The 22,719-nt window shown below is 36.1% G+C and overlaps 1 protein-coding gene across 1 annotated transcript in view; it reads right to left on the reverse strand.

Annotated features, from left to right (window-relative positions):
• The window catches only part of Cox10 (Cytochrome c oxidase assembly factor 10), a 73,043-nt gene that overhangs the window by 49,289 nt on the left and 1,035 nt on the right, over positions 1 to 22,719 (reverse strand). The window contains exon 2 of the mRNA XM_090407300.1: positions 4,036 to 4,183. Within this exon, the coding sequence (XP_090263426.1) occupies positions 4,036 to 4,137 (102 nt within the window). The 5' untranslated portion in view covers positions 4,138 to 4,183. The remainder of the gene's footprint in view (positions 1 to 4,035; positions 4,184 to 22,719) is intronic.

The following is a 22,719-nucleotide window of genomic DNA, read 5'->3' on the forward strand; positions in this document are numbered from 1 at the left end:
AATGTGCAGAGGATGAGCGGTTTTCAATTCTATTGTCCAGTAGCAACGCAATTGTTGCTACTGGGCAACTGAGAATCTGCATGTTACGCTGGAACACTATGTGAACTATCAGCATTGGGATTAATTAGACAATTCTTTTTTAACAACACTGTCACTGGTGTCGTTTATTTGAACTTGATGCAGGAATTGCCATGCCATGCACAGACTGAGCAAAGAGATAGTACTGAATGTTCCCTGCCCCCCCCCCCCCCCTGCATTCATCAGATCTCACACCACTGGACTTTTTTTTTCTTTTTCTTTTTTTTTTTTTTTTTATATGGGGACATATCAAAGATAAGGTTTATGGCACAAAACCTACTTTCAATTCATCAATCAATGAATTCAAGGTAGCCACCGAAAGAGTATGCACCCAAATACCAAATGAAATCCAGACAGGAAGGTCAGGAGAGATTTGCATGTCTGAACATGTAAAAGATGCCAAAAAAAGAAGGGAGCAGAAATCAGGTCTGGCATTCCACAACGACTACTGGCCATCAAGTACTCTGGCAACAAACAAAATTGTTATATATTGATAACAACTGTTTCACAAGAAAATTTTAAAGAAGCCTCACAAATGCTCAGGTTCCCTACACAATGCAATAAAAATCAGGGCTTAATTTTATTATTATTACGGGCGACTCCAGGGACTCCTTAGACTCATCGAGGGAGACCCTAAACATCATCTCCACACAACTATACGACATTCTCACAGTATCTATCATACCTTGCCTTGAACTCACTCACCATCATAGCATCCACAACACTCTGGCAGCTTATTCCACTCATTTACCACTCTAAAAGTAAAGAACCCAGCTCTAACACCCCTGCTAACCACACTCTTGCCCAGCTTCCATAGGTGTCCACTAGTTCTCCCACCACAAGTCCTGATCTCAAAAATATCCTCTGAATTAATCCTATAGAAACCCTTTAGCAATATTAATGTCTAAATCATATCTCCCCTTTTCTGCCTATCAACTAATTTCTGCAACCCACAAATCTTCAACCTGTTCTCATATGGTTCATTCCATACACTTGCTATCATCTTAGTCACTCGCCTCTGGATCCCCTCCTACCCATCAAGAAGGAATCTAGGTGACCAAATCTGGGCACAGTAGTTGAGATGAGGTCTTATCAAGGCTCGGTACAGAGGTACAATAACTTGCTTGTCTCTGCTCGTCAAGGTATTCTTCAACAACCAAGTGAGTTGATGAGCTGATTTAGCTATAACTAGGGTCAGAATAGTAAAACGAGTAGGGGTTAAATGGATGAATAACACCATTAAGCTTGAGCTGCAAAAAAAGAAACAACTGTGGAGGCAATTTAAAGAAAGAGGTGACCTGCAGGCACACGAATGGTATAAAGTGCAGGCCAGAAGGGTAACGAGTGTGGTAAAAAAAGCAAAAGCGGATTATGAAAGGAAACTAGCTATTCAAGCTAAAGAGAATCCCAAACAGTTCTTTCAATATGCTGCAAGCAAGAAAAAAACTATACACGGCAAAATGATTTTAAGGAATGACGATGGTAAGGACATCACTGAATCAGTCGATACAGTGGAGTTACTGAGCGAGCACTTTGCAAAAGTATATCATCCAGGTGGTGACACTGAAAAAATGAAGGAACCATTAGTTTATATGGGAATCGTGATGAATGAAGTGGAGGTGAATAGTCTATTACAGAACCTTAATGTGAATACATCTGTGGGATTAGATGGTATACCGGCACGGGTCTTGCATGAAGCGGCTAAAGAATTATCAGTCCCTTTGACCATGTTGTTTAATCTGAGTCTCAGGTCTGGTTTAGTCCCGAAGGTGTGGAAAGAGGGGAAAATAGTTCTACTGCATAAAGGAGGATCCAAGACTACGGTTGCAAATTACCGACCGATCAGCATATCAGGAGTCGTTGTCAAGGTCTTGGAGAAAGTAGTCAAGGGAAAAAATACAGGAATGGATTGATGAAAATGAGATACTGTACGGGGGACAGCATGGCTTTGTGAAGAGTAGATCATGCCTCAGTAACTTGCTCAAATTTACTAATGGCGATGGCTGAACTGGATAAGGGTAATGGGTTTACAGTGATACTGCTGGACCTTGCTAAGGCCTTTGACAGGATACCACATGGAATTCTAATCCATAAACTACAACATATGGGAATGGATATAGGGTTGGTGAGATGGATAGGTGGGTGGTTGATGGTGAGATATCAAAGCGTAGTTTATTCAGGAGTAGAGTCCAAAAGATGGCCTGTGACTAGTGGTGTGCTGCAGGGTTCTGTTCTTGGACCACTGCTGTTTAATTTGTTCATTAACGATATAGGGAAGGAACTAAGAGGAACAGTTCATTTGTTCACCGATGATGCAAAGTTGGGTAGGGCGATAGTGAATGCAGAAGATGTCAAAATCTTGCAGGATGACTTGGATAGATTGGAGTTCTAGGCTAGGGAGAATGGATGTCAATTTAATGTGACAAAATGTAAGGTTATGCATTTTGGGGTGAAAAGATTAGCAGCAGTATACCACATTGGTGGAACTGTACTCCAGGAGATTGATGAGGCCAGGGACTTGGGAGTGTTGGTGGATAGGGAGATGAAGTTTAGGGGGGGGGGGGGGCACATTGCAAAAGTAGCTAAATCAGCTTAAGTGTGGTCTGCTTTCATCAAAAATTTAACTGCCACAGACCTAGGATATAGCAAGCGTGAACCACAGAACGTGACAACATCTAGCAATGTTCCAACATGCATACAGTAATGAATATATCATTTGTATTCTGGTTTATAAATTTGTTTAACAATTGTGAAGTTATAAAAAACATCTAATATGTGTAATTTATCATCAATAAGATTTTGTTGCGTAAAATTTTTATGTACCATTATCCCTGATGATGTAAGTCTTACGACACACGAAACTTGTTGGGTTTTTTAATTGTTTATTTTTTAATAAACTCTTTATATTGCAATATGGTCTCAATACCAAAAACTACCTACAGAACCAAATGAAAATCATTCATGATGTTTGCAATTCCACTGGTCTGCATTATCAGCAGTGCCTGAACCAAAATGGCCATCGGTTCAAACACTTCTGCTAACTTAAAAAGATTCTATATTTTTCTTCTTTAATTTGGATTATGAAACTCAGATATATCTATATATCTTAATAAACACTGTATTTATAATTATTCAAAGTGTTTATTAAGATATATAGATATATCTGAGTTTCAAATTTTTTTTGGGGACACTCTGTATTTAATAGCTCATTAAATGTCAATATCCCAAACATCCTATATGGGAGATTGGAAACAGAACTAGGTTTTTTTTTTTTTTTTTTTTTTTTTTTAAACCAATGCGAAAACATTAAAATTTCAATGGCCTTATGGAGGAACTACAGAAGAAAAGGAGAAGAAAAAAAAAATGAATTGTTTGGCCATTTTTCAGTGTTTTCATGGCACTCAAATTCTCTTATTAACTGGATTTAATGCTTCAAATTTGACAGGCAGTATCTCAGCTGAATAAGGGTGGTAGATAACATTCACTCCTGTAACTAGCATTAGAGAACACTGAACTTGACAAATAAGTCACTGCCATGACTTGACTTGATATATTTTCTTATATTAAATTCTGATCTTCTTAATATTAGATTTTTTGTTGACACAAATATCAGAAAAAATTATCATGAAGTTGTAGATAATTTACTCATATATTTAAGAATTAAATCTATAACAGATCTATATGGAAGATATCTGTGAGATATCTTCCATATAGACAAATTACTTTGCTGGAAAAAATAAATAATTTTTTTTACAGGTGACAATTTGGCTAAACTGAAAAAACAATACTCAGTAGGAAACCCTATAAGAAAGTATTTAGAAGTAGCATTTAAGTATTTAGAAAATTAACTTAAAATGGCAATATATAAATTATGCCAAACTGTTGAGCATAATTTTAAGGATACCATAAAAAAACTTATTTTTTTAAAGTAAAAAGAACAACCATCCTTATTCTTACCTGTCTTAAAGGCTGTTTTGTAATGAGCTTGTAGTACTTGATGCAGCCCCTTGTTTTGACCACAAAGGGCTGTCTCAATGGCAGCACCAAAAGTGATGACATTTATCATGAACTACGCATGAAATTCAAATGCATCATAATGCATAATCTAAGGAGGAAAAGGATTAGAAGTAGTATTGACATAAAATATTTTTTTTCTATAGTATAGAAAAACATTTTCCTACATTTTCTTTATTTAATAAAAAATATTTTTTTATTTTTCAATCTCATTTTTTCCATATAACATATATTTTTTTCAAATATCAAATAAATTCAGTACACATCAATTTTTACTCCATTAAGACACATGAGTATATATATATATATATATTTATATCTTTATTTATATATATATATATCTTTATTTATATATATATATATATCTTTATTTATATATATATATATATATATATATATATATATATATATATATATATATATATATATATATATAAAGGCCTGTAATGCATGAAATTTGTAAATTTCTCTTTTAAATAATAAATAGAAATGTTTTATAGTTTTCCAGTTTAAACCATTATAAAGGGCAAAATAAAATTAAAATTTTTGAAATGCACTGCATACCTACACACTGAGTTACATTAGTAACTTCAGTAAGAAGCTTTTCACATAACTGGCGGTGTACAAAAACAGCCTTTACTAAATATGAAATGAATTCCCCCCCTCCCAAACAAAAAAAAAAATGCCTCCAGCTAAAATTATTTTTAAAAAATAAATATTCACTTTTTCTTAAATTTCAAATGATGTGCTTGTATACACTAGAAACAAAGTGCAACCAAAATCTAACTAGAAAGTAGATAAACATCATTTCAGTTCAAATTCAGGAATCCAAGCCACTCAGAAAAGACCTAGAAAGTAAATAAAACAAGTTTTCAAAATTGTATGAGATCTGAAAACAGTCCATTGGAATTTCCCTAGAAATGTCAGGAAGATTCTTGTTGATCTCAAAAAAAAAAAAAAATCCTTACCATATACACATCAAGCAGAATAATAACCAGCAGAAGCTCTGATGAGAATAAACTAAAAATGACATTGGCTAACAAACCACTTGGTCAAATTGAGGATCATCCAAATTTTCTTAGTTTTCTTTGGATGTCACCAAGATGCACTTTTGACAATTTTGACGATAGGTCCCAGCACCGAGCCCTGTGGGATCCCACTTGTAACCCTCTGCCTCCTTGAAACTGCCCCCACCATACACAACTCTCTGATACTTATCAGACAGCCAATCCTGAATCCAGTTGATCAACCTGACATTTTTAGAATCGACTTTTCTCTGATCTCCAGAGAAAAGTCGATTCTAAAAATGTCTTCTTGGAGGACAAGGGATCACAAGCATTTCAAGAAGCTGAAATTTGGGTAGCAATTTCCTCAATAATTCTAACTGGTGTCCCATCTTTGAAGAGCAGGAGGGAATGTCACAATCACAAAAGAAGCCATATAAGAATGTGCTTGATATGTCTGTAAAGAACTGGCATCACTTTATTATATAGGCAACTCCATGGAGTGCCTTAGAATCATTAAGGGAGACCCTTAACATTATGCAAGCACTATCCAACATTCACACACCATCTATCATACTTTCAACTCCTTCACAGTTATGGCACCCACAACAGATTTTGGCAGCCTATTCCGGCAAAAAATCTAGTCCTCACGCCCTGTTACTACACTCTTGCTCAATTTCCAAGGATGATCCCTAGTTCTCTTACTGCCAGGCCTATTCTGAAAAATTTCCTCTGCATTAATCTTATAAAAATCCTTCAGTAATTTGTATGTCTCAATCTTATCCCTTTTCTGCCTATCAACCAATTTCTGTAATCCACAAATCCTCAACCTGTCCTCATAAGGTTCATTCCATAGACCTGACATTATCTTGGTCACTCACCCCTGGTCCTCTCCATATCCTCCTCATCCCCAAGAAACCCAGGCGACCAGATTTTTGCACAGTAATCAAGGTGTGGAGTGGAGAGGTCTTACCAACGATCTATAAAGAGGCATAATAACATGCTTGTTGCTGCTTTTCAAGGTATTCTTCAGTAACCAAGTAACCCAATGAGCTGCTTAGCCACTTTTGCAATATGCCCTCTAAACTTTAACTCCTTATACTCTAACACCCCAAAATCCCTGCTTTCATCTATTTCCTGGAGTATAGTTCCATCAACGTGGTACATGACTGGTAATTTTTTCAGCCCAAAATTTCACCTAAAATTTGCATCAACAAATAACTGAATAGTTCCTCTCATATCCTTTCAGTATCACTAATGCAGAAATTAAATAGTAGTGGCCCAAGAACAGAGCCCTGTGGCATGCCCCTAATCATAAGCCTTTTACTGGACTCTATTCCTGAATAAAGTACTGTCTGATATCTCTCCATCAACCACCCTCTTATCAAATCCCAAACTTTTATCTCCAACTTTTGGAGTAATTCTGGTTCTAGCAGGATAGTGCTCAACCTCACACATAGATTATGGTAGGGAATTATTATCAAATGCAGGTAACCAATCTCAAGAATGAATTTATGTGGGGTTCCCACACTCTCAATTTCAACTCTACTGATTTCTACCTATGGGATTATTTAAAGGAGCATGTATTTGCTAATAAGCTTACAAACATTGTACAAGAATCAGAATAGAGATCAGATCAATTCCACAGGCCATGTGTAAGTATGTAATGCAAAATTTTGAGGTTCAGAAAATGCACAGAACTAAATGGGTTTATTTTGAGCATGTGCTATAGCTCCAGAAGTAGAAAGTATTGGATGGTATAATTTTTTTAAATGTTTGTTGTAGAAAACTTATTTATCTATTATATATATATCATTAAAATAAAAAAAGTAGAATATGAGAGGAGATCGGCAAGTTAGGTTAAAGCTAATTGAAGGGAATTTATCTGTTATGTGGAAAGCAAGAGGAAAAATAATTATTGCAGGGTTGATGCTGGTGGATAGTTATGGTAGTAGAGTAACCCTAGCAAATGATATAGTGGAATTATTTAACGAACACTTCATCAGTGTATATCATAGTGGTGTGAATGATGCTGTGCAACATGCAGAAAGGAAGCAAGAATTAGGAGAATAAAAGGTGACAGAATCAGAGGTGATCAGGTGTTGCTCGGGTCGATGTTAATAAGGCTGTGGGAATGGATGACATATCACCATATATTTTTAAAGAATTTGCAAAAGAGTTAGCCATGCCCTTGTCCTGGTTATTTAGTGAAAGTTTTGCAGTGGGGAAGGCTTCTAAGGATTGGAAAGAAGGCAAAATAATACCTCTCCACAAGCATGGTTTGAGAACAAAAGTTTCCAATTATAGAACAGGTCTGTATATTTGCAGGTGTGATCAAAGTTTTGGAAAAATTGGTTAGAAATAGAATACAGGATTGGGTTGATGAATATAAGATTCTCTATGATAGTCAGCATGGATTTGTGAAGGGCAGGTATTTTTTTAGTAATCTGCTTATGTTTTATAAGGTGATGAATGTGTTAGAAAAGGGAGAATGATATACAGTGATTTCTTGGACTTTGCAAAAGCATTTGATAGATTACTACATGATAAGTTGGTGTACAGGCTGCAGAGGACAGGATTAGATAGTATATTGGTTAAATGGATCAGAGATTGGCTCTCTGAACGATACCAGCAAGTTCTGTATGATGGAGCTGTGTCTCAGAAAAGGAAGGTGACTAGTGGTGTGCCTTAAGGTACTGTTCTTGGGCCTAATCTGTTTAATTTGTTTGTTAATGATATTTCATATGGACTGATGGGGATCTTCAAATGTTTGCTGATGATGCAAAGCATGGTAGAATTATCAGTAGTGCTGATGTTAATTCCCTACAGGAAGATTTGAACATACTTTTAACTTGGACAAATGAGTGGAGTTGCAGTTTTAATGTTAATGAATGCAAGGTGTTACACTTTGGGATACAGAGATATAATCACTCGAGATCTTGGAGTGATGGCAGACAATGGGCTAAAGTTCTGAGGGCACATCACATGTGTTGCAAAGACTTCATATTGTATAACTGCTATGATAAAAAGTACTGACATAAGTAGGTGGTGGTACCTCTATATAAGGCATTGGTCAGACCATATATGGTCTATTGTGCTCAGATTTGGGTCATCTAGTTTTCATTGTGATGTAGAAACATTAGAGAGGGTCCAAAGATGAACCAAAGTGATATCGAGACTCTGGACTGCTGGTTATGAACAGCGTTTGAGAGAATGTAGATTACAGAGGCTGGTAGATAGAGGGAGATATGACAGAGACCTTCAAGTTAGTTAAGGAATTCTATCAGATTAATACAGAAGAAATTATAAAAAGAATGGATGTTAAGATGGGAAGAATGAGAGGCAATCCTTGGAAGTTGTATAAAGATGTGAGGAGTAGATTTTTTAGATGGAGTTGTGGGTGGAATCCATTGCCTAAATGTGTTGTAAATGAACGTAGTGTAAATAATTTCAAAGCTCATTATGATTGACTTGTTGCTGGTTGAGTGGACCTCCCACAGCGAGTCTGTTGACCCCATAGAAGTTACCAAAAAAATAATATAATAATCCAATTTTCATTAAATTTTAAAAGAGTCTGACTTTGGAGTTATTTTTCGGTTTGTTTTTAGTGAAAGTCACATTCTATACTTTAACAGCCTTTAGTGAGGAGAAGAAAAAAAAAAATTTACAGGCTGCAGTTTCAAGGACAAGCCGTATGCTTTTACAAGCCATCAATTTTAGTAACTGAGAAATTTTAGTAGTAAATAATAAGTATACTAAACTCTTTTAAAGGTCTCCTTCTTTCCTTCCTTGTCCAGATGTATATCATAGAAAATCATGCCTTTCTGACCACGTACTTGAAACATCCTACTAGTGACTGGAAAGGCACCTAGTCCTTACACTGGATCTAAACATGCTATGAACAAATGAAGGGAAGCCTGTGAAATGCTTATCAACCAACCAAATCTCAACAAAAAGTCCAAAGGATATGATTGGCTCACCTATGAGATATATAGCATTTCCAAAATGAAAAATAGCCCAAACAGTGAATCATCATCATCAGTGTCTATTACATCATCAAGCATCATTAGTCGTCTCCTTCCTCTTGGTCGCTTTCCTTCAGTTTTCCCTTCTATCATTCTTTTCAATAGGCTGTCTTCTCTTAATACATGTCCTAACCAGTTATGCTTTCTTTGTCTTATGGTCTTTAGTAAATTCCTTTCTTCTTCATCTCCTTGTAATACTCATTCATTGGTAATTTTTTCAGTCCACTTTATTTTCTCCATAACCACATTTCAAATGCCTCCAACATTTTAGCTTCTTTCTTCCCAACTGTCCATGTTTTTGATCCATATAAAGCATGCTATAAATATAACACTTAATAAGCTTTTTTTTTAATTTTTATTCATGTTATTAATAAACAAATTTTTCTTACTATAAAATGCATATTTTCCTTTGTTAATTCTTTCTTTTATTTCCATGTCACATTTTCCTGTATTATACTACCAAGGTATTTGCATTGCCTCACTTGCTCTACACTTTCTCTATTCATCATCACCGTAACATTTCCTGGTTTCCTGGAGACTCATCATTTTTGTTTTCTTTGTGTTAATTTTCATACCATATTTCTTGCATATACTTTAAAATTTTTGCATTAGATGCTGTAGTTCATCTTCAGTATTAGCTAATACTGCTTGATCATCTGCAAATCTAATATTTTGTATTGTTCTTACTCCATAGTGATACCTCTTTTCTCTTCATCAAATGCTTCTTTTATAATTTCTTCTGCAAATATATTGAAGAGTGTTGACATGCAGATTACTTGTCTTATGCCTCTGCCAATCACACTTTTTTTTTTTCCTCCCTTCCTTTTGTCTTTATTATGGGAGTTTGGTTCATATATAGTTCAGCTATTGACCTTCGGTCTCTCCAATCTAAACCTATTTTGTGTAACACTTCCATCAGCTTTTCCCATGTCACCATGTCAAATGCTTTTTAAAGGTCGACAAAACATATATAAACTTCTTTATTTACTACTCCAATTGCATCTCTAGTTCCTCTGTCTTTTCATCCCCAGAAAATACTCCACTCTATTATACAGTTGTCGATTTAGCATTTTTAGCAGTACTTTAGGCATGCGAGAGTGTACTTATAGTTCTGTAGTCACTGCACTTAGTAGGATTGCTTTTCTTTTCAATTGGTATAAGAATACTCTCTGTGAAATCTTTAGGCATTCTCCTGCTTTGTAAACGAGGTTGCACAGTTTCCATGTTTCTATTATACCTTTGTCCTCCAGTTGTTTAGGATTTCACTAGGTATTCCATACACTTCTTCCATCTTTCTTAGATAGCAACAGAAATCTGCTGATGTAGGTTTACGAATATAGCTTGTGATTAAGTGTATGCGCGCGCGCGTGTATGCGTGCATGCGAGTATATGTACTTATATATGTATTCCTGAAGACTGCCTTGATATAAATATGTACTCCTGAAGATTGCCTTGATATAAAGGTCAAATATTGAATTTCATTTTAATTTAATTAAAGCAAGATCTTGAATGTGGTAGTACTTCCATAATTATTCATGATAACTGCTGATCACCATGTAACCCTGAAAGAATCATCCTTTCATAATTGTTCTTTCTTCTGGCCAAATATCAAAAGGACTATGGCATTTCATTTGACCCTTCATTAGCTAACTACTGCTTATGCTATACTTTTGCTGCCCTTACCAAGTGAGTCTTTCTCATCTGCTCTTTGCACACCTCATGCAATTGATTATCGCTGCTCATCTTGTGCTATCTATACAATGCTTGTTTCTTCCAGACTGCATGCCTAACCTCTTCAGTCATTAATTTTAGACCTAGGTTATTTAACTTACTGACCTTTGGAGTACATTCAGACATTGCCTCAGCCAGGTAGTTCCCAAGTTGGGTCTAAGAAGCACTGATCTCCTTTTTGTCCAATTCCTCATGATATAGCTGCATGCTACCTGAGTGTGTCATAATCACCAGACATATAGTTCCACATACATCCCTTTCTCAAAGACATCTTTACATGGTTGGCCACCATCCAAGAGATCACTTCATGGTCATCTTTGACAACTGAAAGAAATTTTGACTCTTCATTTATAATAATATCTTCTGATGAGAGATTAAATTCAAGATCTCTGATCCTTGTGCACCCTCTGTTACACACTGCCTACAGCAGTTGTTTCTCAAATATCCCAGAAATTCATTCTCTTTGCCTCCAGATGCCATCTCTGTATTTCAATCCATGTTACCATAATTAAGTCACGCCAAAATGATCATCCCTTCTTATTTGCCAGGCTAATTTGCCTATACATTTCCTTCTTATTGCCCACTAAATATTTCATCCTGATCACCTCTACGTCACACCATACATCACAAATCGCTGCCACTGTTTGTCCCCTTTAATCTCCACTGTGAATAAGCATAATTCCTTTTGTTATCATTAACAGCACTCCTCCTTTTCTGTATTCAAAAAAAAAAAAACATCATATCCTTCCATCAAATATGAAAGCACACCCCCAACTCAACATCACCAGAGTTAAAGATCGGTACAATCAAGCATGAATGGCAAAGAAATGGAGCTAGCTGAGGAATTCGATAAGTACCAGATCGACATAATAGGGGTGACTGAAACAAAAAAGATAAAAACTAGTGAGATCTTTCTGAGCAATAAATACAAAATGTTATATTCAGGGAATGACAATCAAGGAAAAGGAGTAGCAGCCATATTATTCAACACAAAATGCAAGGCTAATCTTCTTGAATGGCAGGCAGTCACAAATAGAGTGATGTGAGATAATATCAGAATGGGAAATTGGACAATGAGACTTATTTGTGCCTATAGTCCCACAGAAAATTTTACTAAGATAGAAGTGGAGGAACTTCTTGATGTTTTAGAAAAAGCAACTTACACAATGAAAAAGGAAAATTTGGTCCTTGTTGAGGATCTAAATAGCAGAGCAGGTTATTATGTATGGACTGGTTATTACAAACACCATGTTCCAACATAAAAATGTGCACAAATTCACATGGAGAGAAGAGGCTAGGAATAAGAAAAGTCTCATTGACTATGTTATTATTGATAGTGATGTTTTCTCCATGGTGCAGGACACCAGAGTGTACAGAGGATTTGAAATTGGAAGTGATCACTATTTAGTCTGGAGCAGGTTAAAATTAAATTTCATATTGAAAAGAATAACATGTAAGAAAGTTTTAAAGTGAATAAAAGTTGAGCAGCTCTCAGATGTGAACTGTAGACTAAAATACACAAAGATTATTGAAGAAAAAATGAAAGAGTTTGAGAACAGGAACCAAACCTTGTAGATTCAGTGGCAAGCCTTGAAGAAAACCCTGATTGATTCAGCCAGAGAGATGTGTGGTGGGGTAGTCTGCAAGGATAGAAAAATCAGAACTCCATGGTGGACACAGGAAGTTAGAGGCAGTGGAGGAAAAGAAGAAAACATATCAAAAGTTCCTGGCAAATAAGTCAGCTTTTACTCTTAGAGAATACAGGGGCAAATGTAAGAAAGCGAAACACTGTGTAAAACTAGCTAAATAAAAGTGATGGGAGGACTTTGGCAAGAACATAGAAAATAAATATCAAGGTGACAGAATATTCTTGTTGAGGTTGTTGAAGCTTAGGAATGGAGGAAAGAGGAGTTAGAGATGATAAAGGTGATATGAAAACGGGAGAAAAAGATAAATTTGAAGTATGGAGTAATTACTTCGAAAAATTGCTAAATGAAACAAGTAGTGATATAGTTCGCCCACCATTTGTAGATCCCTTCTTGGCATTTTGCCAAGAATAGTCGATTCATGCTGAAGGTGAGAAAGAAATGAAGGATGTACGAATTGGTTGCCAACATGCGAAATCACGTGCTTTCTTGTCTGTCACTGTACTAGTACTAGCTTGATTTTTGTTGTCACTTTTTTGCATTTTTTTTAATTATTAATTTGTATGATGGATCCAGTACAGTCAACAAGTTCTGTTGTTAAATGTTTCAGTAGCTCTTGCAAAAGAATATTGAATAATGTGCTGACATTCTGCGAAAAAGAATCGTCAGAAGGCCGTCTTCTTGTTCCCCTTTCTCAAGTCATAAAATGTGCAAGTGTAATTGCGGGCGTATCGGGGTCGACTGTTAAAAGAATTCATAGGGAATCAAAAGGTGAAGGTAAGCCAAAATTTAAATCTCCTAAAAAAAAGCACCAGAGAAAGAAAACCATCGAAACCATAGCTTGGAATGATTTTGATGTAGACATTATAAGAACTATTCAAGAATTTTATGTGGTCGAGAAAAGAGTGCCAACTGTTCCGAAATTGATTCCTGTGCTTAAATAAAAAATTAATTTTCTTTGGAAAAGAGAAACTTTAAGGAAAATACTTCATGAAATCGGATTTTGTTTTAAAAAGTCCCAGAATAAAAGGAAACTTATCATGGAGCGAAGTGACATTGTTTTATCTAGAACGCAGTATTTGAGAGCAATAAGACATTTCAGGGAGGAGAAAAGACCGAATGTGTATCTAGATAAAATTTGGATTGATAGTAATTTAACTTATGGAAAATGTTGGCAATCTAAAGAAGAATGTGGAGTGCTACAAACCGGAAATGCCTCGCGGCACATAATAATTTTGTGTGCGGGTGGAGAAATGGGATTTTTACTGAATTGAAACTCACTATACAAAGCCAATTCAACTACTGGAGATTACCATGGGCAAATGAATTCTACGATCTTTGAAAAGTGAGCAGAAGAAAAACGATTCCCAACCTTCCTAAAAATGCTGTTGTTATAATTGATAACGCATCATATTACTCTATTCGATTAAACAAAGTTCCAAATTGGTCTAATAAGAAGCAAGTTCTTATGGATTGGCTCCCTGCAAATAACATTTCTCATTCCCCAGATATGCGAAAAATTGACTTGCTTAATTTGGTCAAAAGAAACTCGCCCACGACTAAACTATTTAAATTCGACACGATGCACAAAGAGCATGGATTTCTAGCTTTGAGTCTACCACCATATCATTGCGATATTAATGCTATTGAGTATGTTTGGGCAGAAGTGAAAAGTTTCATTCACCATCACAACGTAACTGCGGATATTGACATGTTGAAACTTTTTAAGCTTTCAGAACAGGCGATTGAAAGTATTACAGTTCAAAATTGGGGAAAATATTCCTCTCATGTCACCTCATTGGAAAATATATATTTGGACAGAGACAGAATTATCGAAGAATTATGCGAACCTTTGGTGATCAGTTTAAGTGAAAGTGATGGCGATTCGGACACTGATTCAGGTGACTCTGAAGATTAAAAGAATTTGACAATGGTATTTTTTTTCCAACATTTTTTTTTTGCATGGGTTTGTTAAAAGAGTCACAACAAGTCATAAATAATTAATCAGTTTCGGACATTAAAGTGTCTCATTTCTCTCAACTGTAAGTTTAGAATATCTAAGTTCATTTGAAATAATTTCTGTTTTTCTGTATAATTATTTTTATTTTATAGAAAACTTTGTTAAAAATAAACTTAGTTACATTTTTGTTTTATGCTATACCTTTTTTTAATTTTGTTAACACTCTACGTACATTTTTAAAACTGTTATACAAGCAAAATAGTTACACTTTAAAAACAGCAATGTTCTTAAAGATAAGCTAAATTTTCCGACCTATAATAATAATAAACAAACTCATCCCAGAAGATAGACTGATTACCTTATTATCGGAATGGATTCTCCTTTTTCTGACATGCGCAGAAGTGTCAAGGGATCCCAAATTGGTGGGTAAACTATAGCACAGTGGTAAAAAACACTCAAAAGGCATACAGTCAGGAATACATATCCATACTTGAAGTAGAAAAAGCCATCAAAGGCTTCAAATGTGGAAAGGCAGCAGGAGTAGATGATATTCAAACCAGAAATGCTGATGTATGGTGGTATAAAAGTCTTACAGTAGCTGCACTGCATAGTTCAAAAAGCCTGGACAGAGGGACGAATTCCCGATGATTGGAGTAGAGCTCTAATAGTACCCATATATAAAATGGGAAATAAAACAATGTGAGAATTACATATTTATATCCTTACTGAGTGTTGATGGCAAGATCTATGCAAGTATACTTGAAAAAAGGTTGAGAAGAATTGTGGAAGAAAAGCTTGGTGAAGAACAAGCTGGATTCAGGACAAATAGAGGCCGTCAGGATCAGAGCTTCACTTTACAACAAACAGTCGGGAAAGAATGGGAATATAACAAAGATCTGTATTTAAGTTTTGTTGATCTGGAAAAGGCATATGACAAGGTGCCAAGAGAGAAGCTATTCAATATGCTACAGTTATATGGTGTCAATGGAGCATTATATCAAGCAATACTTAGTCTTTATTTGAGTTGTAAGTCAGTAGTTAGAATTGAAGGAAGTACAGGAAGATGGTTTAATGTTAAATCTGGCATGAGACAAGGATGTACATTATCCCCTCTGTTATTCATTATCTACATGGATCACATTATGAAGGAAAGTGGTATTAAACATGATATCAGAATTGGAGATGTTAATGTCAGCTTTTTGCTTTATGCAGACGATGTTATACTTCTAAATAAATCTGCTACAAGTTTGCAAGATTCCCTGACTACACTGAATAACTGTTGTAATAGATATGGTATGAAAGTCAGCATTAAAAAGACAAAGACAATGAAAATAGGTAGAATTGTTGAAAATGTTAACTGTGTTGTGAACGGGGAACCTGTGGAACAAGTAAAACATTTCAGCTACTTAGGCACGATTTTTAGTGAAGATGGTAAATTAAATATGGAAATAGACAACAGAATCAACAAACCTGCTATAGTAGGAAGTCAATTGAATAAATTCATATGGAATAAGAGAGAAATCAGTTGGAACACTAAATTAGCTGTATATAAGACAGTGGTCAAACTAGTTTTAACTTATGAATCTATCCTGAGGGCTGGGTCAGAAGTAAAACACTTGACCAAAGACTAGAGACTGCAGATATGAGAGCCCTGAGAAAGATTCGAGGCGTGAACAGATGGCATCAATGGCAATATCATATTAAAAAAGATTATATTAGGAAAGAACTTGACATTGTCAGCATCCAGGAATGCGTTAGCAGAGCTAATCTCAGGAGGTATAGTCACTTAAACAGAATAGACGAGGAAAGATTAGCAAAACAAGTGTTCTCTGCCAAGTTGGCAGGAAAACGACCCAGAGGAAGACCAAGATATAGGTGGATTGATACGGTACAAAGTGCTTTAGACGATAGAAATATAAGAACTGATAATGTTGGAGTCTTGACAAGTAACAGACTGATTTGGAGGAAAATTGTAGATAGGAAGTTAGTCATCATCATCAACATCAAATTCCTGCCATGTACCCTCAAGGGGTGTACAGGATATGACAGTACTACATGAAAAAATTACATCATTACTAACTTCCTATCTACAATTTTCCTCCAAATCAGTCTGTTACTTGTCAAGACTCCAACATTATCAGATCTTATATTTCTATCGTCTAAGGCACTTTGTACCGTATCAATCCACCTATATCTTGGTCTTCCTCTGGGTCATTTTCCTGCCAACCTGGCAGAGAACACTTGTTTTGCTAATCTTTCCTCTCCCATTCTATTTAAGTGACCATACCACCTGAGATTAGCTCTGCTAACGCATTCCTGGATGCTGACAATGTCAAGTTCTTTCCTAATATCCTCGTTTTTAATATGATATTGCCATTGATGCCATCTGTTCACGCCTCTAATCTTTCTCAGGACTCTCATATCTGTGGTCTCTAGTCTTTGGTCAAGTGTTTTACTTCTGACCCAGCTCTCAGATCCATTAGTTAAAATTGGTTTGAACAGAGTCTTGTATACAGCTACTTTAGTGTTCCGACTAATTTCTTTCTTATTCCATATGAATTTATTCAATTGACTTCCCACGATACCAGCTTTGCTGATTCTGTTGTCTATTTCTATATTTAGTTTACCATCTTCAGTAAAAATTGTGCCTAAGTAGCTGAAATGTTTTACTTGTTCCACAGGTTCTCCATTCACAACACAGTTGACATTTTCAATGATTCTGTCTATTTTCATTGTCTTTGTATTGCTGATCTTCATGCCATATCCATTACAACAGCTATTCAATTTAGTAAGAGAATCTTCCAGACTTGTAGCGGATTTATTTAGAAGTATAACATCATCCGCATAAAGCAAAGAGCTGACATTAACATTTCCAATTTTGATATCAGGTTTAATACCACATTCCTTCATAATGTGATCCATATAGATAATGAATAACAGAGGGGATAATGTACATCCTTGTCTCACACCAGATTTAACATTAAACCATCTTCCTGTACTTCCTTCAATTCTAACTGCTGACTCACAACTCAAATAAAGACTAAGTATTGCTTGATATAATGCCCCATTGACACCATATAACTGCAGCGTATTGAATAGCTTCTCTCTTGGCACCTTGTCATATGCCTTTTCCAATCGACAAAACTTAAATACAGATCTTTGTTATATTCCCATGCTTTCTCGACTATTTGTCGTAAAGTGAAGATCTGATCCTGACAGCCTCCATTTGCCCTGAATCCAGCTTGTTCTTCACCAAGCTTTTCTTCCACAATTCTTCTCAACCGTTTCTCAAGTATACTTGCATAGATCTTGCCAGGAACACTCAGTAGGGAAATACCTCTGTAATTCTCACATTCAGTTTTATTTCCCTTTTTATATATGGGTACTATGAGAGCTCTACTCCAATCATCGGGAATTCGTCCCTCTGTCCAGGCTTTCTGAACTATGCAGTGCAGCCACTGTAAGACTCTTATACCACCATACTTCAGCATTTCTGGTCGAATATCATCTACTCCTGCTGCCTTTCCACATTTCAAGCTTTTGATGGCTTTTTCTACTTCAAGTATGGATATGTATTCCTGACTGCATGCCTGGTCAGTTTTTTATCACTGTGCTGTCATCACTGCTTGTTTCATTTAGTAGTTTTTCAAAGTAATTACCCCATACTTCTAGGATATCTTTTTCTCCTGTTTTCATTTCACCTTTATCATCTCTAATTCCTTTTACAGCACTCTTTCCTCCATTCCTAAGCTTCTTCAACAACCTCCAGAATATTTTGCCACCTTCTTGATATTTATTTTCTATATTCTTGCCAAAGTCCTCCCATGACTTTTGTTTAGCTAGTTTTACACACTGTTTAGCTTTCTTACATTTGTCTCTGTATTCTGTAAGAGTAAAAGCTGACTTATTTGCCAGGAACCCTTGATATGCTTTCTTCTTTTCCTTCACTGCCTCTTTAACTTCCTGTGTCCACCAGGGAGTTCTGATTTTTTTATCCTTGCACACAACCTCACCACATGCCTCTCTGAAAGAATCAATCAATGTTTCCTTCAGAGTTTGCCACCGAATCTCCAAGGTTTGATTCCTGTTCTCAAACTCTTTCATTTTCTTTTCAATAATATTTCTGTATTTTAGTCTACAGTTCACATCTGAGAGCTGCTCAACTTTTATTCGCTTTAAAACTTTCTTACATGTTATTCTTTTCAATATGAAATTCAATTTTATCCTGCTCAAGACTAAATAGTGATCACTTCCAATTTCAAATCCTCTGTACACTCTGGTGTCCTGCACCAGGGAGAAAACATCACTAATGAGACTTTTCTTATTCCTTGTCTCTTCTCTCCATGTGAATTTGTGCACATTTTTATGTTGGAACATGGTTTTTGTAATAACCAGTCCATGTCCTGAGCAGAAATCCAACAGATATTTGCCATTATTATTAGCTTTGCTCTTTTCTCCAAATTTTCCCAAAATATTTTTATATGTCTCACAATCATTTCCTACTCTACTATTTAGATCCCCAACAAGGACCAACTTTTCCTTTTTCATTGTGTCAGTTGCTTTTTCTAAAGCCTCAAAAAATTCCTCCACTTCTACCTTAGTAGAACCTTCTGTGGGACCATAAGCACAAATAAGTCTCATTGTCCAGTTCCCCATTCTCATATTTGCCCACATTACTCTACTTGAGACTGACTGCCATTCAAGAAGATTAGCCTCGTATTTTGTGTTAAATACTATGGCTTCTCCTTCTTTTCCTTGATTGTCATTGCCTGAATATAACATTTTGTATTTATTGCTCAGAAAGATCTCACCATTTTTGGTCTTTTTTGTTTCAGTCACCCCTATTATGTCGATCTGGTTCTTATCTAATTCCTCAGCTAGCTCCATTTCTTTGCCATTCAGGCTTCTTACGTTGATAGTACCGATCTTTAACTCTGGTGATGTTGAGTTGGGGTTTGTTTTCAGATTTGTTCCAGTAGCTGACTTTTCGCTGTTTGCCCTGGTTCCCTGGCGAAAACAACGTGGGCCTTGTTTAACCGGGCGACGCCCCAGCCGGCATGAAATTTTGTCATGTTGTACCATCATTTTTTATTTTGGTTTAACCAATAAGAATACAATTTGGTCGGCTAAATCCCAAATTGCCAGCCCATCCTCGTTCGTTCAGTATCAAAGTAGATACCCAACAGGGTGCACCACGAGAAGGTGAGGATTGGACATTAGGTCAGAAGCCCTGGTCGGTTCTCCGCATTCTTTTAAAGGCTATGTGGAGGTCTCCTCTCAGTTATACAGCTTTGACCCTTAAGCACCCCTAGGAAGTTAGTAATGATGTAAATTTTTTATGTAGTACTATCATATCCTGTACACCCTTTGAGGGTACATGTCAGGAATTTGATGATGATGATATTCTTCCATCTCTATTCGTACCAGGATGTCTTCCTCATCCAACCAAGTCTCAATTCAAACAATTTGGGTTGGATAAACTCATTTGCAACAATTTTTTTCCCTTAATTTTGGAAACTGCTGGCATTCATACAGAAACATAATAGCTCACTTTTGGTTCCATAACAAGTTGTATGGATCCCACGTTACAAATGTGACTCCTCCATACCATTCCCAGGCAGAGTGTGCATGTTTCTGATTCCCATCAGAAACATACACACTCTGCATATCTAAGGCCATCTCAAGCTTTTCTTGTCCAGTCACATGTTGATGCAAATGCATGCCACAATGCAGGGAAGTAGGGATAAATGAACAGCAAGAGCAATGGTTCCAGCATGCACAATATCTCCCTTCCCCTTCATTTCCCTGTCTGTCTTGTATTCCCGTCCTGTTTGATCCTTGTAGCTTAGAAAAAAGCTTTACTGTTGGTATTACTTATTTTGTTACTAAAGATAAGCCGACATGTGAAATTTTTCTGAACATGCTACTCCACAACTTGAATATTCACAAAGGATTTACTTTAAGATGGAACTCTACACGTTGTAATATGGATTCTGTATATATATTTGTTAATGAACAACAATCTTCAAATTAAACCAGATATTCAATTGATGGCCACCCTCATTTTAAATCTCCCCTCTCAGAAAGCTTTATTATTATCATTATTATTTTACTGCATCTCCATGAAGTCCAGAGACTCATCGTGGGATACCCTTTGAATAACCTAAATTTCAAATTGGTGAAGTGGATATTTTTCAATGACTTCAGAAACAACAATATTTATTTCTTGGATAGTCTTATTATTATTATTATCACGTACAACTCCAAGGAGTCCTTAGACTCATTGAGGGAGGCCCTAAATATCATATCAAGAACAACTATTCGGCATTCGCACAGTATCTATCACTTTGCTTTGAATTTGTTTACAGTCATGGCACCCACAACAAACTCTGGCAGCTTATTCCACTCATTCACCACTCTCCAAGTAAAAAAACATAGTTCTAACACCCTTGCTAACTACACTCTTGCTCAGTTTCCATGGATGGCCCCTTGTTCTTTCATCACCAGACCTGTTCTGAACAATTTCCTCTGAATTAATCTTGTAAAAACTCTTCGGTAATTTGAATGTCACAATCATATCCCCCCTTTTCTGCCTAATTTCTGTAACCCACAGATCTTCAACCTGTTCTCGTAAGGCACTTCCATAGACCAGCTATCATCTTGGTCACTTGCCTCTGGATCTCCTCTCTACCTCCTCCCTATCAAGAAGAAATCCAGGGACCTAGATCTGGGCACAGTAGTCAAGATGGGATCTTATCAAGGCTCGATAAAGAGGAACAATAACTTGCTTATCTCTGCTTGTCAAAGTATTCTTCAGTAACCAAGTAATCTGATGAGCTGCTTTAGCCACTTTTGTTATGTGCCCCCTTAAATTTAAGTACGGTTCCACCAATGTGGTATACAGCTTGTAATCTTTTCACCCCAAAATGCATAACCTTACACTTTGTCACATTAAACTGGCATCCATTCTCATTAGCCCAGACTGCCAATCTATCCAAATCATCCTGCAAAATTTTGACATCATGTGCATTCACTATTGCTCTACCCAACTTTGCATTCTCAACAAATAAATGAACAGTTCTTCTTAGATCCTTCCCTATATCATTAATGAAAATTAAATAGCAATGATTCAAGAACAGAACCCTGTGTGCACACCACTGGTAACAGGCCTTCTTTTGGACTCCACTTCTGAATAAACTACTCTCTGATATTTCTCCATCAATCACCCTCCTATCCATCTCACCAACGTTATATCCATTCCCACGTGCTACAGTTTACTGATTAGAATTCCATGTGGTATCTGTCAAGGCCTTAGCAAAGTCCAGCAGTATCACTGTAAATCGATTACACTTATCCAATTCAGTTGTCACTGTATTATAAAACGTGAGCAAGTTACTGAAGCATGATCAATCCTTCACAAAACCATGCTGTCCTCCATATAGTATCCCATTTTCATCTATCCATTCCTGTATTTTGCTCATGACTAATATCTCCAAAATCTTGACAACGATTCCTGATATGCTGATTGGTCGGTAATTTGCAACAGCAGTCTTGGAATCTGCTTTATGCGATAGAACTATAAAAGACGTTTTTTTTTTTTTTTACTTTGTGTTTTGATTTGAATAGCAAGCATGCTACTCAAATCATATCCATATTATTTAAAATACCATGGACGTAAAGACTAAAATGGTTTATATATTCATCCACCATGGCTATGTAAGTGGTTAAAAAAATTGTAAACTTTTTTTAAGAAGTAATTAAGTCCATACCTGGTTCATTAACTGTCTGTCCAAATTCCATTCACTCACATGAGAAATGGCAAAAAAACTGCAAAACCAACAGTCAGTTCATTTCATTTATTTACTGACACTGTAAAATGCAGTATCCACTTGCAACGTGTTCATGAATTATGAAAATATTTTTGCGAAACAAATTTTGGAAAGTCGAACACGGCTTATATTTATGTATGCCAGCTTCCTTAATGGAAGAAAACTAATGATGTGAAAGCAAAAGTGAATCCATAATATGTTGGATGATTAGAGTATAATGTGCATTCCTTTGAGAGTATCTAACAAAAAATTATACTTTCAGAAATAAAATGTTTGAAGACACATTATTGGTGGAGACAGAGAGTTTTAGAGTAGGTGACCTCCCTCAATGAGTCTTTGGACTCCTTGGAGGTGTCACATAATAATAATAATAATAATAATAATAATAATCAGTTTCACTCAACATTTAAAACATTTGCTCATCTCACAAAC

This window comes from Typopeltis vanoorti, chromosome 17 (assembly GCF_054136105.1).
Source record: "Typopeltis vanoorti isolate ZY-2024b chromosome 17, IOZ_Tvanoo_1.0, whole genome shotgun sequence".
Lineage (NCBI taxonomy): Eukaryota > Metazoa > Arthropoda > Arachnida > Uropygi > Thelyphonidae > Typopeltis > Typopeltis vanoorti.